This window comes from Prionailurus viverrinus, chromosome B1 (assembly GCF_022837055.1).
Source record: "Prionailurus viverrinus isolate Anna chromosome B1, UM_Priviv_1.0, whole genome shotgun sequence".
NCBI lineage: Eukaryota > Metazoa > Chordata > Mammalia > Carnivora > Felidae > Prionailurus > Prionailurus viverrinus.
In genome coordinates, this window is record NC_062564.1 from 142,171,484 (window position 1) to 142,188,541 (window position 17,058).

The 17,058-nt window shown below is 41.6% G+C and overlaps 1 protein-coding gene across 2 annotated transcripts in view; it reads right to left on the bottom strand.

Annotated features, from left to right (window-relative positions):
• Nucleotides 1–17,058, bottom strand: part of FRAS1 (Fraser extracellular matrix complex subunit 1) — a 426,783-nt gene that overhangs the window by 4,045 nt on the left and 405,680 nt on the right. For both annotated transcript variants that reach the window (XM_047855347.1, XM_047855346.1), the window contains exons 70-73: nt 13,494–13,610; nt 5,473–5,639; nt 2,397–2,602; nt 881–1,027 (exon numbers count right to left, since the gene is read on the bottom strand). In XM_047855347.1, coding sequence (XP_047711303.1) covers nt 881–1,027; nt 2,397–2,602; nt 5,473–5,639; nt 13,494–13,610 — 637 coding nt within the window. The remainder of the gene's footprint in view (nt 1–880; nt 1,028–2,396; nt 2,603–5,472; nt 5,640–13,493; nt 13,611–17,058) is intronic.

A 17,058-nucleotide genomic window follows, 5' to 3' on the forward strand; every position in this document is an offset into this window, starting at 1 on the left:
GGAACAGCCCTAAGCATTTATTTTTTATGGCCTTTTTAGCTAAATACTTATGATTTGTTAGTCTTTACTGATTGCAGTGAAGTAATAGTATTAAGAGCCATATTCATTCCCAGTGAACTTCCATAGCTTGTTATGCTAACTTACTATTTATTGATGAACTTTAGTTAAGATAGAGTCGTTCAACAAATATCTGCTAAACACCTACTCTGTGCAAAATATGCAGATACATGACAAAAATTTCCTAAATCTGAACACTTCCTGGATCATCCCCTGAACGGTTAAGTCACCGTGTATTTTACTGCCATATCATCTGCCGCCATTGAAAGCCTCCATGGTTTTGAACTAACTTCTAAAGAGTGGCAATAGTTCTGAAATCCAAGGTCACAGATTACTACTATTTAGAGATAGGAAAAAGTGGAATTTTATCTTGTAAGTTCATGTTTATTACTGGGATTGAGAGTATTTTTGCTTATCAAATACTAGTACTTCTTGCCATTCTAAATTGCTATACTGTATGTATAATTTTGTTAAACACTTTCCACATGCCTGTGAAGATCAGCTGGTGTGGCATACAGCCAAAAAGGTGATAGAAAAGAATTTAGGAAAAACTGGAGTACCATATGCACCCCTGATGCATACACTGACAAGTGACAACATGCAAATTAAAGAATTTATTATTGCTGTGGTCTATTGGGATAGGTGGTGAAAATAGGTCTATTGGGATAGGTTTGGGGTGAATGATAAGCTTAACACCAATAAAAAAGACCCACCATCAAGAACACTATAAAGAGACTAACAGTCCAGAGATAATAGCATCTTCCTTTTCACAACTTTTACAGTGGCCTTGGTCCTATGCTTCTACGTTTCTCAGCACACTCACCTTATAGAGTGCATCCACTTTCAGAGTAAATCCATCCACACCCGGCATGCTACTGACCACATGGAAATCAGGCAACTCGGAAGCAAAGTGGGCCTCAAAGGGCACATCATGGAAGTACTTATCAGTGACCTCGGGCTGATTGCGGTCCTAGAATTTCAGAAAAAAGAAACGCAAGGTTTAAAAAGATAAAAAGATAGAATCACTGAACTGGCAGGTGGCAGTCACTGGGAGGAGAAAAGTACTCTCCACTCCTGCCTTGGGTTGGGTCAGGAGGGCATGTGCTACAGAAGCCCTTTCCTTAAGTCAACCACTGCCCTCTTCAAGGAAGGACACTTGGTGGCTACTCAGATCTCAAAGCTCAAAGAGTGGGATAATCTAAACACATAATTCTTAAACCATTTGGTCTCAGGACCCCTCACACACTTAAAACTCAAGGATACCAATGGGTACCTGAGCAACTCAGTTGGGTGAGTGTCTGACTCTTGATTTTGGCTCAGGTCATGATCTTGTGTTTCATGAGTTCGAGTCCTGCAACAGGCTCTGTACTGGTGGCACAGAGCCTGCTTGGAATTCTCTCTCTCTCCTCTTTCTTGGCTCTTCTCCCACTTATGCGTTCTTGCTCTCTCCCTCGCTCTCTCCCCTTTTCTCAAAAATAGATAAATAAACTTAAAAAAACAAACAAACCAAGGACACTAAAGTCTTTTGTTCACATGGTTTGTATCTATCAATGTTTACTCTATTAAAATTAACACTGAAAAATTAGAAAATACTTACTAATTCATTTTAAAGTGGCAATGAAAAACCCATTGCATGTTAGCATAAATAACATTTTTTTAGGGAAAATACCTATAGTCACCACCATCTCCTCAAAAGAGACCTGGCATTGTTTTACATTTTTGCAAATCTCTGGAAAAGAACTAGATTCTCAAAACTTCTATAGTGAATCAGCTGTAATATGTTACTTTGGTTGAAGTATATGAAGAAAATTTGGCCTCACTACAGATATGTAGTTGGAAAAGGGAGGAATATTTTCATACCTTTTTCAGATAATTGTGGATATTCTGTTTTCATACTAAATCAAACTTGGTAATTAGTATTTTTAAAAGATTAGTTATAATGTGGAATTTGAAACCATATCAATAAACCTTTCATACTCTCTATATTCATGAGGGAATTAGTGTGAAGAAAAGCAGCCATCATCATATTATGAAAGTAGTTTTGACCTTGTGGATTCCCTGAAAGAGAATCAGGGATATTCAGAAGTCTCTGGTCTGTACTTTGAGAAACACTGGCCTTGACTTTCCTTTTCTTGTGACATTAATAAAAGCCTGTCTTGTTACCCGCCATAACCATCACATCTGGTAATATGTACTAGCATTTAGCTGATCAGAGATAAACAACAATAATATGTATAGAGAGAATACCATCGAGAGTGGGGTTCTATCTGCTTAGGCAGAATTCATAGCTGAGGAAATCAACTCGAGTGTCAGCTGTTGAACACAAATAGTTAGCATACCAACAGCAGAAATCTGTGTTTTAGGTGTTTGTTGGGCTGAATGCATCCATACTGTGGCCCCTCATTGTAGATTGTACCCGTGGGATCGAAGAAAGGCACATAGCCATCCTTGCCGGTACAAAGATAGACTTTTTCCAGCTGGAGTTTGTAAGCAGAATTAAGGTTTTGTTCTGGATTCCAAAGTACTCGGCCATAAAGGATTTGCCCTGGAAAGATTTGAGAGGCATTAATTAGGTCAGACTTTAAGAGTAAAGAGAAAGAAATGTCAAGGGTAGAAAGGATTTAACACACTCCCTCAGAGTCAAAAGTACATCTCTATGAAGAGCTCTATGTTTCCAAGTGCCCCTGAAATATTCATTCATTTACAGCTTCTTTCATTCAACAAACATTAAGTAAGCATGTAAGGTGTATCAAGAACTGTTAGGCACAGGGGAAACAAAGGTGGGTGAGATACAGGTGAGAGGACAGAAATTAACCCTAACCAATTGCTAAAAGTAGCTAACATTTATCAGACTCATACGATTTGCTAGGTCTTGTACTAAGTTCTTCCCATATGAGAACTCACGTAGTGCTCACAACTTTAGAGATGAGAAAGTTGCAGCACTGAGTGGTTAAGGGACTTGTTGAAGGTCACAGAGCTAGTAAGTGGTGATGGTAGGATTCAAAGTGAAGGTATTTTGGTTCTAAAACCCACGTTATTAGCCACCACAATACTGTAGTGTTATGAACCACAACAAAGAAAGGAACATAATGTTACGTGAGCATATAGCCGAGCACAGAAATCTGCCTGGGGAGAGGTGTAGAAAGATTTAAAGAGGAAACAAACATGAGTATCCTAAAACATGAGTAGGCATTTGCCAGACAGCACATTTGAAGGAGACTGTGGAGAGCATTTGAGGCAAAATAAAGTCCATGCACAAAATACTGAATGCTGGAAGGGCATGAGTACTAGTAAAGTTCCTGTCTCCTTAGTGCCTGCTATGGCACCACATTCTTTATCTATACTATCTTATTTATTCCTCCCAAGAGCCCAAGAAATAGGTCCAGTTATTATCCACATTTTAAATACTGTGTCCAAGATTTTGTATCTGTGACAAGGAGGGGGGGGGGGTAAGAAATTGAGCACAAATCAGTCTGACTCCAAATGCTTGTCCAGAGCATTTGCTATGTGGCACTGAGTAGGTCAGTGTGACTAGAGAGGAGGCTGTTCACAGGTTCTAGCAGGAGACACTCCTGGGATGATAGGCTAAGGATGCTGGGGAGGCTGGACTTTGGTGTGTAAGAAATAGGGAACACTGAAAGATTTTAAGCATGGGTGTAATATCAACACACTGGGGCTTCAGAAACATGGAGAATGGAGGAAAGACAAAGGGTCTAGAGTCACAGAGATTGGGAAGGGGGCTCTGTGAGAGATAGGTATCTATAATATAGCTGTGAATCAAGGGGATAAACTCAAGAAATGTCTTGGAGTCAGATTCCACTGATCTTAATGATAGACAGGAGGACAATCCTGAGGTTTTGGCCCTGGGCACCTGGAGTATGATGCAATCACTGTGGCAGTGGATGTGGCAGGAATATGTCTGGAGGAAGATAAGTCCAGTTCTAGACACTTCCAGGCATCTGAAAGACATTCATTTGAAGCACTTTGGTAGTTGCGGAGCCCCATGTGGAAATGTGGAAATGAAGTTCAGGAGAGATCAGGGATAAGGTCGACTCTTAAGGAATGGCTGTGAAGTAGTAGGTAGGAAGTTCAGAGCAAAGCGATGGGCCCAGCCATAGGGATGGTCAGAGGTAGCACTGGAGTGATGCCAGAAGGAACCAAGCATGGGACCTGGGGACAGCAACATGGATATGGCAGAGGATGAAGACCCAGGGCGGGAGAGTGAGAAGTGGTCAGAGAAGCAAGATGATGTCAGGGAGGGTGGTGCAAAGGAAACCCAACAGGGAAAAGTGTGAAAACCCACTAATTTGGTGTCATTGACAAAAGAGATGTCTGAGCTGTGGTAGGACAAACCCAGCTTGCAACAGATGGACAGAGAAGAAGGGCCATAGAGACAGTGAGTGTTCACTCTTTGAAGAAGTTTCTCAGAGAAAAGAAAAGGAGAAAACAGCCTTAACTTTGAAGGGGAGTTAGGGTTGAGGGATGCTTTTTTCTCTCTTACAGGCAGAAGTTGAGTGTGTTTATAGGGTGAGAGAAAAAAGTCAGATATGAGGAGAAGATTAAAAGTAAGAAAAAGGCAGAAGGGGTAATTGAGAGAAGAAAGGCAGATAATTGACTAAGTCTTTTATTCAATCAGTCAATGTTTATTGAGCACCTAGGCACTGATGGTATGGTGTGCACATTTGATATTTGACCACAACCTCTATTATCATGGAACTCACAGTCTAGTGGTAGAAATAGGCAACAAATAAGTAAAGAAATATGTGATATGTATTATAGAATATTAAAAATTGTGAGAAGTACTATCAAAAATGAATAATGTTCCATGAAAGTGAAAACTATGGAGGCCTACGCTCAGTTGTCAGGTCTGAGAAGTTGTCAGGTCAGGGAAGGCCTCTTTGAGGAGGTTCATATTTAAGTAGAGAAGAGAAGAAGGAGCCAACCTTTTGAAACATCAAGAAAAGCACATTTGAGGTGAGGAGGGAGCACAGGAATCATTTCCAGTAGAGAAAGCATGATGGAGAGGACGTAGACATTTACACCTTGAGGCTGGTACGTAGTAGGGGTCATGCTACGTACTTTCTCTGAGTAATTGAGAGATAGAGAGACTTACCCAAAGTCAAGACAGTGTGTTAGAATCAGGCTGGGAATTCCAGTCTTCTTACCACTCAGACCAGTGTTTTCCACAATTCTACCACCCTGCCAATCATTATAGCACCACATATGTAATCTTATTTTGAAACAGCATGCAAGAAGGATGTGGGTCTGTTCCTTGGTTAAACCTTGGCTGCCCTAAAACCAAGCCCAGGGGAATCTTCACGGGAGAGTTGCCTGGAAGCTAATGAGCAGAGACCTGTCCTAAAGCATCTCAAGTCTGATCAGAGTCTCTTTTTGTAGGTGAAGGAAACAACTTACCTTTTGAGAAGGCCCCTTTATAATCCATTTCTGCCAGTGACATATCAGATGTATTGGGATCCATTAGGAATACCTTCTCATTATTGCAGAGCTGAAATTCAGTATTGAGCGAGTACACAACTGGTACAGGGCGGTTGGTCTGCTGGAATGCAATGGGGATCAGGAATCTAAATGTGGGAGAAACAAGAGCTCCTTGAGAGCAGGGTCAACTTTGTAAACTTCGAGCTGCCCTCCCTTCCTACCCTTCTCAGGTTTGTGAACAGAGCTTTGTTGCAGGTGCTAAATGATCACTGAATAAAGAGATGTGTGTCGGAGAGGAACTTTATTAGTTTGGGTCATTATGAGGTTAATCTGCTCTTTTGAGCAGAAATAATCTAATTCATCTTTAGAACTCTTTTGTACCCTCTGCTTTTCCTGGCGCTTTCATTCTGAAGGTCCCCAAGGTTGCTCTTTGATTGCTAAAGGACTCACTGCCATGGTGCTCTGCTTAGACTTCTCTGTCCCAGATCTTCATACTCTGAGACTTTGACTTTTTCAATTAGATCCAAACTTATTTATCCTTTGTCCCACTCTTTAAGACATTTCTAGACAATACTCTCTTGCCTCACTCCTTACTTTAACCTCCCTGGCCTTCTCTCTTGGTCTTTTAAATCTGCTCTTTTCTTCTCAGCCTTTGGCAGGTAAGGGCTCCTCCAGCCAGACTGGCTTTCTTTAGGTCTCTTGATGTGTTCTCTACTCCAAATTTTCACTGCCTCGGGACTCACTGTTCAACAAATATTCACTGTGCTTTTATTATAAGATAGACATTGTTCTACTAATGGGAATCCATTAGTAGATCCAAATAGTAGATCCAAAGTAGAAAAATATATGCCCTCGGGGACATTACATTCCAATAGGAAGACAGTTAATAAAGTAAGTTCAAAAACATATAGTACATTAGAAGGAAGCAGGTGATGAAGAGAAACACTAGGCAGAGAAACTAGGAAGAAGTTCAGCTGGGACTTTTAAATGTGGAGGGCATGGAAGGCCTCAGTGAGAGGAAAACTAGGAGGTTAGAGGTACCCTTACCTGAGATGGGAAAACTGTGGGAGGACTAGGTTTGGTGGAGAAACATAAGGGATTAAGCAACAGGCATGTTCAACTTGGGAGGCCTATGAGAGAGCCAGGTGGAGATGCTGAGCAGTCAATCTGATGCACAAGTCTGGATCTGAGAGGTAAGCCCTGGGCTGAAGGTGCTCCTTTGCATTTAAAACCTTAAGAATGAATGAATGAAACCACCACATGAAAACCGAGAAGGGGAGTACAGTGATTCCTCAGAAAGTTAAAGATAGAACTACCCTATGACTCAGCAACTGCACTACGAGGTATTTAGCCAAAGGATACAAAAATACTGACTTCAAGGGGCACACGCACCCCAATGTATTTAGCAGCACTATCAACAATAGCCAAATTATAGAAAAAGCCCAAATGTCCATCGATTGATCAATGGATAAAGAAGATGTATATACACGATGGAATATTATACAGCCATCAAAAGAATGAAATTTTGCCATTTGCGGCAATGTGGATGGAGCTAGAGAGTATTATACTAAGCAAAATAAGTCAGAGAACATACGATTTCACTCATATGTGGAATTTAAGAAGAATAATAGATGAACATAGAGGAAGGGAAGGAAAAATAAGATAAAAACAGAGAAAGGCAAACTCTAAGAGACTCTTAACTATAGAAAACAAACTGAGGGTTGCTGAAGGGGAAATAGGTGGGGGATGGGCCAAATGGGTGAGGGTTATTAAGGAGGGCACTTGTGATAAGCACTTGGTTGTATGTAAGTGATGAATCACTGAACTCTACTCCTGAGACCAATACTACACTATATGTTAGTTAACTCACTTGAATTAACATAAAATCTTGGAAAGAAAAAAAAAAGAAGAAAACAGAGAAGAGACAGGTCAGACATGACACTTAGGGCACTCAAATTCAAAAACAATAGAAAAGAGAAGGAACCAGCAGAGCAGATAGTGAGGAAAAGCCAATGGGGTAGAAGGAAAACCTACAGAGCACGACAGTCCAGCTGAGTGAAGAAAGCGTCTCAAGGAGACTGAACAACTGTTAAATGTTGTGAAGCCATCACAAAAATCAAGATAAGACTTAACCCCTGGTTCTAGTAAGACACAGTCACTGGTGACCTTGACAAGATCAAGCTTCGTTAAGGGATGAGAGCAGAAGCGTCACTGCAGCAGGCTCCAGAGATAATGGAAGGTGACAAACCGGAAATTGTGAATCTAGGCGACTTTTAAGGGACAGCTTAACGTACAAGGAAGGAGAAAAATGGGTGGGGAGGGTGAAACGGGGTCAAGAAGGGACTTTTATTTTTTAGAGATGGGAAAAGTTACGTTTTCAATGCTGATTGGAATGATTCATAGAGAGAACTGCTCCTTTATAAGATCCTCTTTATAAAGTAGAGAGGATTTGGGTTCCAGTGCACAAGTGGAGCCGCTGGCTGTGAGCAGGAGCCAGGGCTGTTCCTGCATTCCGACGGGTGTGCATGTGCAGATGCAGGAGGTCAGCAGATAGGACAGTAGGAGCTTGGGTGAGTTCTCTTCTGGTTTCTTCTGTTTCCTCCATGAAATAGGACACAAAATAATCAGCTGAGGGTGAGGACCGGGGAGATACAGCAATCTGAGTGGGAAGGAGAAGGAGTAAAATAGTTGAGAAGAATGGGAGAGTGAAGCCATTGGTTAGCGGACCGTTGTTTCCTGCTGGGAAGCCCTGAGGGTCCACCTGAGATTAGTGATAATGGATTTAAAGTTTCCTGACTTTGATCTTGCTGCACATTCTGCTGGAACACTCCTCCTCTGTCTGCCTTTCTTTGCCGAATTAACTCCTAGTTATCCTCCAGATCTCAACTCAAGCACCCCTGTCTCTAGGAAGCTCACGCTCTTTCTCCTCCCTTCCAGGCTTGGTCAGACCCCTTATCATTTGTTCTCATCACACTGTGCACTTTTCTTTCCAAGTACTTATCATGGTTTGATATTTTATTTAAATGTGACTTTAAATGTACATCTGATGAAAGTCCATCTCACCCATTACAGGTTCCACTAGCGTCACAGCCCATATCTATCTGCTCGTTGTCATATCTTCAATGAAAGCCAAGCTTCTGACACATACATTTGTTAAAGAATGATGCATGACTGATAATTTCAATGCTTTATGCTTCCAAGAGTCCATCTGACCATTCCTTACTTTTAATGGAAAGTGCTCCAGTGGGTAGATTTGAGAGGGTTGGGGTATAGGAGGAACGTGGAGTGTGGAGGCAACCCATACAAGCCAGGGCTGACCCTGCTTCAACAACTTTGATGTCACCATTAGTTGCACGGCAGCTCATTTAGCTGACTCAGGGAAACAGGTTTTTCTTGTTAATACTGGGTGTTACCAGACTCTACATAGCGCCTGACACCTAAGACACTCAATAAATATTGACTGATTAAATAGAACAAATGATGGATTTGAGATGATGAAGATGATGAGGATTTATAAGGTTAGACGGTATTACAGACCTCACAAAAATAGGCATCACATGAGACAAAATTCTTTTGAATTAGGTCTGAATTCCCTGAGTCAGTCTTGATTATTTGTTGTGTTATGGTTCTACTGCATCCGTATGGAGCCACAGAGGTGATCAAAAGCCAGGTTATGCCCTATGGAAAGTCACCCTGGGAATAACAAGGACCCCACAAGTAACGATCTCCCTGATGCAAGGCAAAGATTTCCAACTCTGAAGCCTTAGAATACTGACTCAACAACACTCTTCCCTCTGTGGCCTCCCACACCCCCACACACCAGTGGATGGAAATGGGTTGGTGCTTTCTTTGCTCCCTTTTGCCATTTTCAAACCTCTCTCCTCTTAAAAAAAAAAAAAAATCCAGGACCTACCCTGGAGAAACTCTTCTCACACATGTACACTCAGAGACAAATAGAGTATTCCTCCTAATAGAATATGGAATTGTAAGTCAAATAGAATGGTCAAATAAATTGTGGAATATTCCCACAATGAATACCTTAAGGCAGTGAAAACCACACTACAGCTACATGAATCAACACAAATGTTGATATACTTATGAATCAGGAAATGATTCACTGAGCAAAAAAGAAAAGTTGCAGAGAGAATTTGTGCAGTATGACATTTTTATATCGCTCAAAAAAACACACGCAAAACCATGCAGAAGTAAAAAGGAGGTAAACCATAAACCAAAACAAGGAATGATAAATACAAACATCAGTTTAGTGGTTATCTTTGCCAAAAGGTGGAAGAGAGAGCAAGTGGAAAGGGCACTAAGGGTATTTAAAAGGTACTGGTGGGGCACCTGGGGGGCTCTGTCAGTTGAGCATCCAACTATTAGTTTTGGCTCAGGTCATGATCTCATGTTTCATGGCTTTGAGGCCCATGTTGGGCTCCATGCTCACAGCATAGAACCTGCTTAAGATCCTCTGTCTCGCTTTCTCTCTGCCACTCCCCCACTCATGCTCGCACTCTCTCTCTCTCTCTCAAAATAAGTAAATAAACTTAAAAAAAATAAAAGGTACTGGTAATGTTCTATTTCTTTTTTTTCTTTACTCCAACTTTCACGGGTTATAAAATGGAAAGAACAGTGCCAATTTTCTGCGGGCCACTGTGGTAAGAAATTAACTCTTCAGAGCCTAGTACAGAGTCTCCTGCATAGTCTGCACTCCATACATGATCTTTCATATCACCGGTAGTTGTTAGTACTCATTTCATAATGAGTAGCACAGCCTAAGAGATACTCATTTATTGTAATTGCAATTCATTTTAGGTAATATTCTGTTTCTTGAGGTATTATATGTATACTATATATGGTCTTCTGACTATCTAAAATAATATTCCTATTTGGGTACCTGGGCAGCTCAGTTGGTTAAGTGTCTGACTTCGACACAGGTCATGATTTCACGGTTCATGAGTTCGAGCCCCCCATCAGCCTTGCCGCTGTCAGTGCAGAACCTGCTTCAGGTCCTCTGTCCCCCACCTCCTCTGTGCCCCTCCCCCACTTGTGCTCTTTCTCTCAAAAATAAATAAACATTAAATAAATGAATAAATAAATAAATAAATAAGATAATATCCATAATTTAAAAATTTTAATACATGAATAGAAATCTCCAGTATATCTTACCAGATTATTTGCCCTCGTTCTTCCTTATTTCAGCCAACCACTATTTTCCTGGTCACTTTCCCTCCCCCATTTAGCTGGCTGTGGTGTTCCTACCATTAATCTTGATGATTTCAACATCCACATGGATGAATCATCTAATGCCTTAACCCCTCAGTTCCTTAATATCTTCACCTCAAAGAGCTTGTTCTCCCCCCCAACCACAGCCACCTATGCTTCATGGTCCTACTATGCACCACCTCCAAGAATCTCATTGTCCAGCACCTCACTCTCTAACTACCACCTCCTAACTTCCCAGCTCACCCCTGCTACTACTCCTGTTCATTCATTCTCCGGTCACATAGAACCTCCCTCACTTTTCCCAGCATACTGAGAAACTGGAACACTGACACACTCATGGTAGAAATGTACACACAATGTTACATATTACAAACACTTCAGAAAACAGTTTGGCAGTTTCTTAAAAAGTTAAGCATGCAGGGGGCGCCTGGGTGGCTCAGTTGGTTAAGCAGCTGACTTTGGCTCAGGTCATGATCTCACAGCTGGTGGGTTCAAACCCCACATCAGTCTCTGTGCTGACATCTTGGAGCCTGGAGCCTGCTTCAGAATTTGTGTCTACCTCGCTCTCTGCCCCTCCCCCACTTATGCTTTCTCCCTCAAAAATAAATAAACATTTTTTAAAAATTCCAAAAAAAAACTTAAGCACATATTCCCCATATGATCCAGCCATTCCATTCCTAAGTATTTACACAAGAAAACTGAAAGCATATGTCCACGTAAAGGTCTGTGTATATACATTCATAGCAGCTTTATTTATCATAGCCATCAACTGGAAACACCCCAAATGCCCACCAACTGATGAGCTGATAAACAAATTGTAGTATATCCACACCATGGACTACAATTCGGCAATTACAGGAACAAACTACTGATAATACACAACAGGAATGCATGAAAATAATCGCACTGTGTGAAAAAAGCCAGAGAAGAAGAATGCATACTGTATGATGCCATTTATATAAATTTCTAGAAGATGCAAACTAATCTGTAGTGACAGAAAGCAGATCAGTGGATGCCTGGACAAAGGGGTGGGCTGGGCTGGGGTGGGAGGGATGACCAAGGGGCATGAGGAAACTTCGAAGGAAATGGATATATTCACTATCTTAGTTCTGATGGTTTCATGGGTGTTGTAAAAATTTATCAGTTGGACGTACCATAAATATGCAGTTTATCTTATTGTCAATAATATGGCAATTTAACAATCACTCAACAGGCTCTCAGCACAGCCTGATCTGCTGCCATCTGTACAGACAGCACACTTTCCCACTCTCTAAGATGGCTGCCTCACTTCCTCCTCTCTTCTCAAACCTCAGTGTTCCTCACTTCCATCCCATGCTTGGTTTCTCATTTTATGGAGAAAATGGATTTAATCAGATTCTACTTTTTCATCCCTGCCCTCCCATTCTACCAATATTCCCCTCGTCTATATCCACACACACCTGCATGCCTTCCTCTCTCTGTGAGTAAACACTCTGTGCTTTTAGCAAAGGTCAGCCCTTCCCCTCTCATCCCGGACCTATCCCCACCCTATTCAAGGGTTTGGCTCTGCAGATTTTCCCTTGTTCTGCTGCAACATTAAATTTCACCTAATAGACCAACTGGGTTACTTCCACCAGAATACAAATATCCTGAAATATTTTCTACTCTAAAACACAAATAAGACCTCCTTTGACTTTGTTTCTAGCTACTGTCCCTTTCTGCTGATGTCCTTTATAATAAAACACCTTAGACACAGTTTACCCCTGTTGTCTCTACTTTCTCGTCGCCATCTCTTAAGCCCACTCCAACCAGACTTTAACCCCTCACTCCACTGACCCTGCCCTTTGTCAAGATCATCAACGACTTCTGAATCACCAAATCCAATGCCCAATTCTCAGTTTCTTCATCTGAACGTCACATTCCAAATTATCTTCTCTTTATGATAATGTCAGATCCTGTCTTCAGCATCATCTCTCAGAAATGTTTTCTCTTCACTTTGCTCTGCTCCTGGGAAAATGGCACTCGACTATCCACTGTCTGAGAGCAGAGGTTACTTTTAGTCCTCTGCTATAATCTCCAGGCTGGACCAGAGCCAAGCACATGATAAAAGCCGAGTTAATACTGGTTGAATGAATGAATACATGGCACAATGCAGACAGTCTCAGGTCTGAGGTGAGTACAGGCTGATGTATAGTTGATTCTTGTTATTTGTGGTAAGTATGTTCTATAAAGTCACAGTGAACACTGAATTAGTGAATACTGAATCACTGCTCTTAGGGGAAATAGAGGGTAGAGTCCCTGCAGCCTCTGGTCACAACATTTTGATTGACGGACCAATACCAAACACTGTTTTATGCATGTTTCTGCTTAGAATACCTTACTTAATATGTTGCTCATTTGTTAACATGGAACTGACAAACCTATGCCCAGTGAAGCCTATCCGGCTTTCCCCGAGGCACATCACAGCCTACCTGTACTTAGAAACACCACATAGCACTTCAGCACTATGCTTGGGAGCCATTATAAACCGTGAAATCACCAAGAAAAAGCACCCAAATTTGAAAACCATGGCACTATGTAGCCACGGAAAGGATACTTGTTTCTAGTACAAAAGCTGCAACAAGAAGGCCTTGCTTGACCTGAGCCGGGAATGTGCGTGTCCAGTGACTCAACAATTTGCCACTCTGCATGTCCATGAATGACCGTGAAGGCACCGCGAGAACGGACTTTGCAGATACAAATACATTTTAGCGAGGAGGTGGATTTACAAACAGTGAAGATCTCCTGCATTTCCCTACCTTTCTGGGGCATGTGCAGTGCAGGCCAAAGGCTTCTCCCCTGGATCAATCCATGGCTGTGTGGGCTGCACAGTGCATGGAATCAGGTGGATGGTGTACTCCCCCGAGTAGTCCTTCCTGGAAACACACAGAGCAGACTGTGGTTAGAGGGGACATTTTATAGATCATTTACTTACCCAAGAACACACTGACTTTTCAGATGGCATTTGTGCCCGGCATCCACAACCTTTACGAGCCTGCAAACACAATTTTCAAAAATCCGTCAGGGATTGTTTTAACCATCAGGGTATTATCCAGAGGTGTTAAATGGTGCTATTTTCCTTTATCCTATTCAAGTCCTTTTCCTGAGAAAAGCTGAGAAGGGTGTATTGTTTGTAAAAACCTAAAAGGCCCAGTGAAGATAAAACAGAACCGGCCACTTCCTTCAGATTTCCACGAAACTTGTTTGACAATTTCTGTTTGGCACTTCTAGTTGACGGACACCCTGTTCAACACATGCTCAACTGCTAAAGATGTTACTTATTAAGATGTGAACACGGCAGCTGCTGGTCTGACAGAAGTGGTGGCAAATGCCTCAGGGTTAAAGGACACCCCTCTCCAGAGAATGCCCCCGCCCTCGTTACCGCAGCACTCAGTTTCCAGGCTCCTCTCCCAAACTCTAGAGGCTCAGCGCTTTGTGGAGCTGAAGAAAAATCTCTCTTCTCACAGGAGACCGAGGGCTGCCATTTTCCCTATATGTGGTGGATTACAGAATTCTGAAGGTTATGACACCAAGACCATGGAGCGTTTGTACCCTCACCTACTTCATTTCCTTCACTTGTCATGGAGTAGCAGCCCCAGCCCTGGCAGGTTGTCTGGAAGACAGCCAGGCAGCCAGAGACTTCAGGAAGATTCTTCAAGGAGTCTTGGGAGGCTGCCATCCCCTGAATGAAGAGTGCAGGGCTAGGAGTCTTAATTCTAACTACTGTGAGCGATCTGTGACAGTTCTCGCGTTTGCTGTGTTTCTTTTTTGACCATTTCTTGTGTATTCATCTATTTATTCATAAACTGATAGCAAAGAAGTAAATAAACAGAAGTTTTGTGACACATCCTGGGTCATTGTAGTGGAATGGCACAAGCTACAAACTGTGAGACAGTCTAAACCTGGCTTGGCATTGCCTCTGTATGACTGTATGACTTTTCACATGCCACACAAACTTACAGGGCTTGGTTTCTAAGCCCCTTCCTGTCTGACAGTCTATGTGTCTGCAGTTGTCCTACGTGATCCCTATCTTCCTCCAAGCTTAGACTTTATACACCATATTTGAATTACATGAAAATTGACATGTATAATGTGAATAGTAACCCATAATTAATAGAAATGCTTAGGCAGAACTGACCATGCCCGACCCTTGCTTTCAAACAGGACAGATCATGTTGCCCCTCTGCTCAAACCCTGCTGTGGCTCCCAATGCACTGGGGTAAAAGTCAAAATCCACGCACTGGTCTACAAGGCTCCACATGGTGGCCCTACCCCATCCCCTTACATTTTTGACCTTACTGCCTATCATCCTTCTCCTTGCTCACTCCAGTCCAGCCACACCAGCCTCCTTGCTATTCCCCAAGATGCTAGAAATGCTGTCAATTCAGGAACTCTGCCAGGAACTTCTTTCCCTGATAATCTGCATAGCGAATTCCCTCATCTCCTTCACGTATTTGTTCAAGTGTACATTCTTGATGAGGGCTACTTTGAAGATCTTAATTAAAATTACAATGTCCCCTTCCCCATCCTGATTCCCCTTACCCTGCTCTAAATCTTTTATTTTTCCATAGCACTCCCCACCTTCTGACATGCTCTACTATACTTATTTATTGACCTTTTTATGTCTTTTTACTTTACTGTAAGTGCTGTGTGCAAGGATCTTTAAATTGTTCACTGATGTATCCAAGTGCCTAGAACCTTCTGCAAAACACAGCAAATGCTCAATAAATATTTGTTGAACAAGTGAATGAAGGATTTCATGGCCTCCCAAACCCACAGTCCTACTTTTCCCATCCCTAAATATGATTTAGGTCTGTTTCCTCACCATCCCTGTGTATATACCAAACACAGCCCTAGATGCAGGTCTTTAATTCTAAAGTTCCTCTCCTCTCCTTTCAAAAAATTAGACATTACTCATACTGCAACATGGAGCACGAGCTGTGACCCTCCTCCAGGAAGATTTGTACAGCTCCCTAACCCTCCCTGAACCGCTATAGTCTCAGTGTTCCTTACCTCTTACAGTGCACATTGCACCGAATGCTGGATGGTGTTCCATACTTTGCCATTTATCCAAATATTTTTGTCTCCTTACCTCAAACTTAAACTCTTAAAGGATGTTTATTCAGGACCTACCATGTGGTAAAACCTGTAGCTCTGGGGATTCAAGATCAATCAGGTATGCCTTTACCCTTGGGGAGCTCACCAGCTAGGGGAAAACAGGATTCTACTTAGAGCATTTAATATAATGAACTGTGTTATGGTAGAAAATGGAACAAAGAGGGAATGGGAGGAGGATCTTCTAGCACTGGATGGAGAGTCAGCAAAGATGTCACAGAGGGGTCAGTATTTGAGAGTATTTGAGCTGGGGCCCTCTGAGTTCAAGGTCTGCAAGAGGGAAAGAGTAGGAAGGGCAGAGGGAATGGAAGTGTAGTTGGGTTGGTGGGTTCAGGGGTTGATGAGATATTTAATGTGGTTGGGAGGCTGGGTTTGAGATGAGGCAGAAGGGAGGGTGTGGACTCTGAATAAAGAATTTGGACTTCATCCAGTAGGCAGTGGGGAGTTAGCAGAGGATTTAAAGAGGACAGTTTCCATGTCTATAAATTAGGACAAAGTGTGTGGATAATCTCATGAGCTTGGGGAAAGCACAGCCTTTGAAGATTATTATATATTGATTTCAAAGGAAACATTATTTAAAAAAATACCTGATAGAAGACCAAAATTTCACAATTAATGACATCTTTTTGAAAATGATTCTTAAGATAATCTGCCACTTCTTAACTATAAAGATGGAACAAGAATTTCATCTTGTTTATAGATCTTAATTTCATGATCTATAAAATAAGGATAATAATAGTCACGACAGACTCCCAGTTGCCTCATTATCTTTTTTATGGATAGTTTTTTATAATAGTTTTAATTATGTTTCTCCTATTCTTCCCCTTTACAAAAGAGATATTTTGCTGTATTTAACCAATTCCTATTCCACCTCTATCTTGGGTGTGGGAGAGAGATAAATCTTATTATTTATTTTATAGAACACTGGACATAAGGGTGACATCTAGACCTGATAGTCAGAGATCCTGGATTTTGAATGGGTTGTGGTGACTGAAGTTTCTTTATTATACTATGATTTTAATTTCCCAGCTTCTCTTGCAGGCAGATGTGTCATGTAATTAAATTCTAGCTATAGGATGTGAGTAGAAATTATATGCAGCCTTCTTGGTCTTGTCCTTGTAATAAGGGTAACCACTTCCTGGTTTATAGCAGAAGCTGATCTGACTTAATTTGTTTCTTTCTATTTTTGGAGGGTTATTTCTTTAAAAA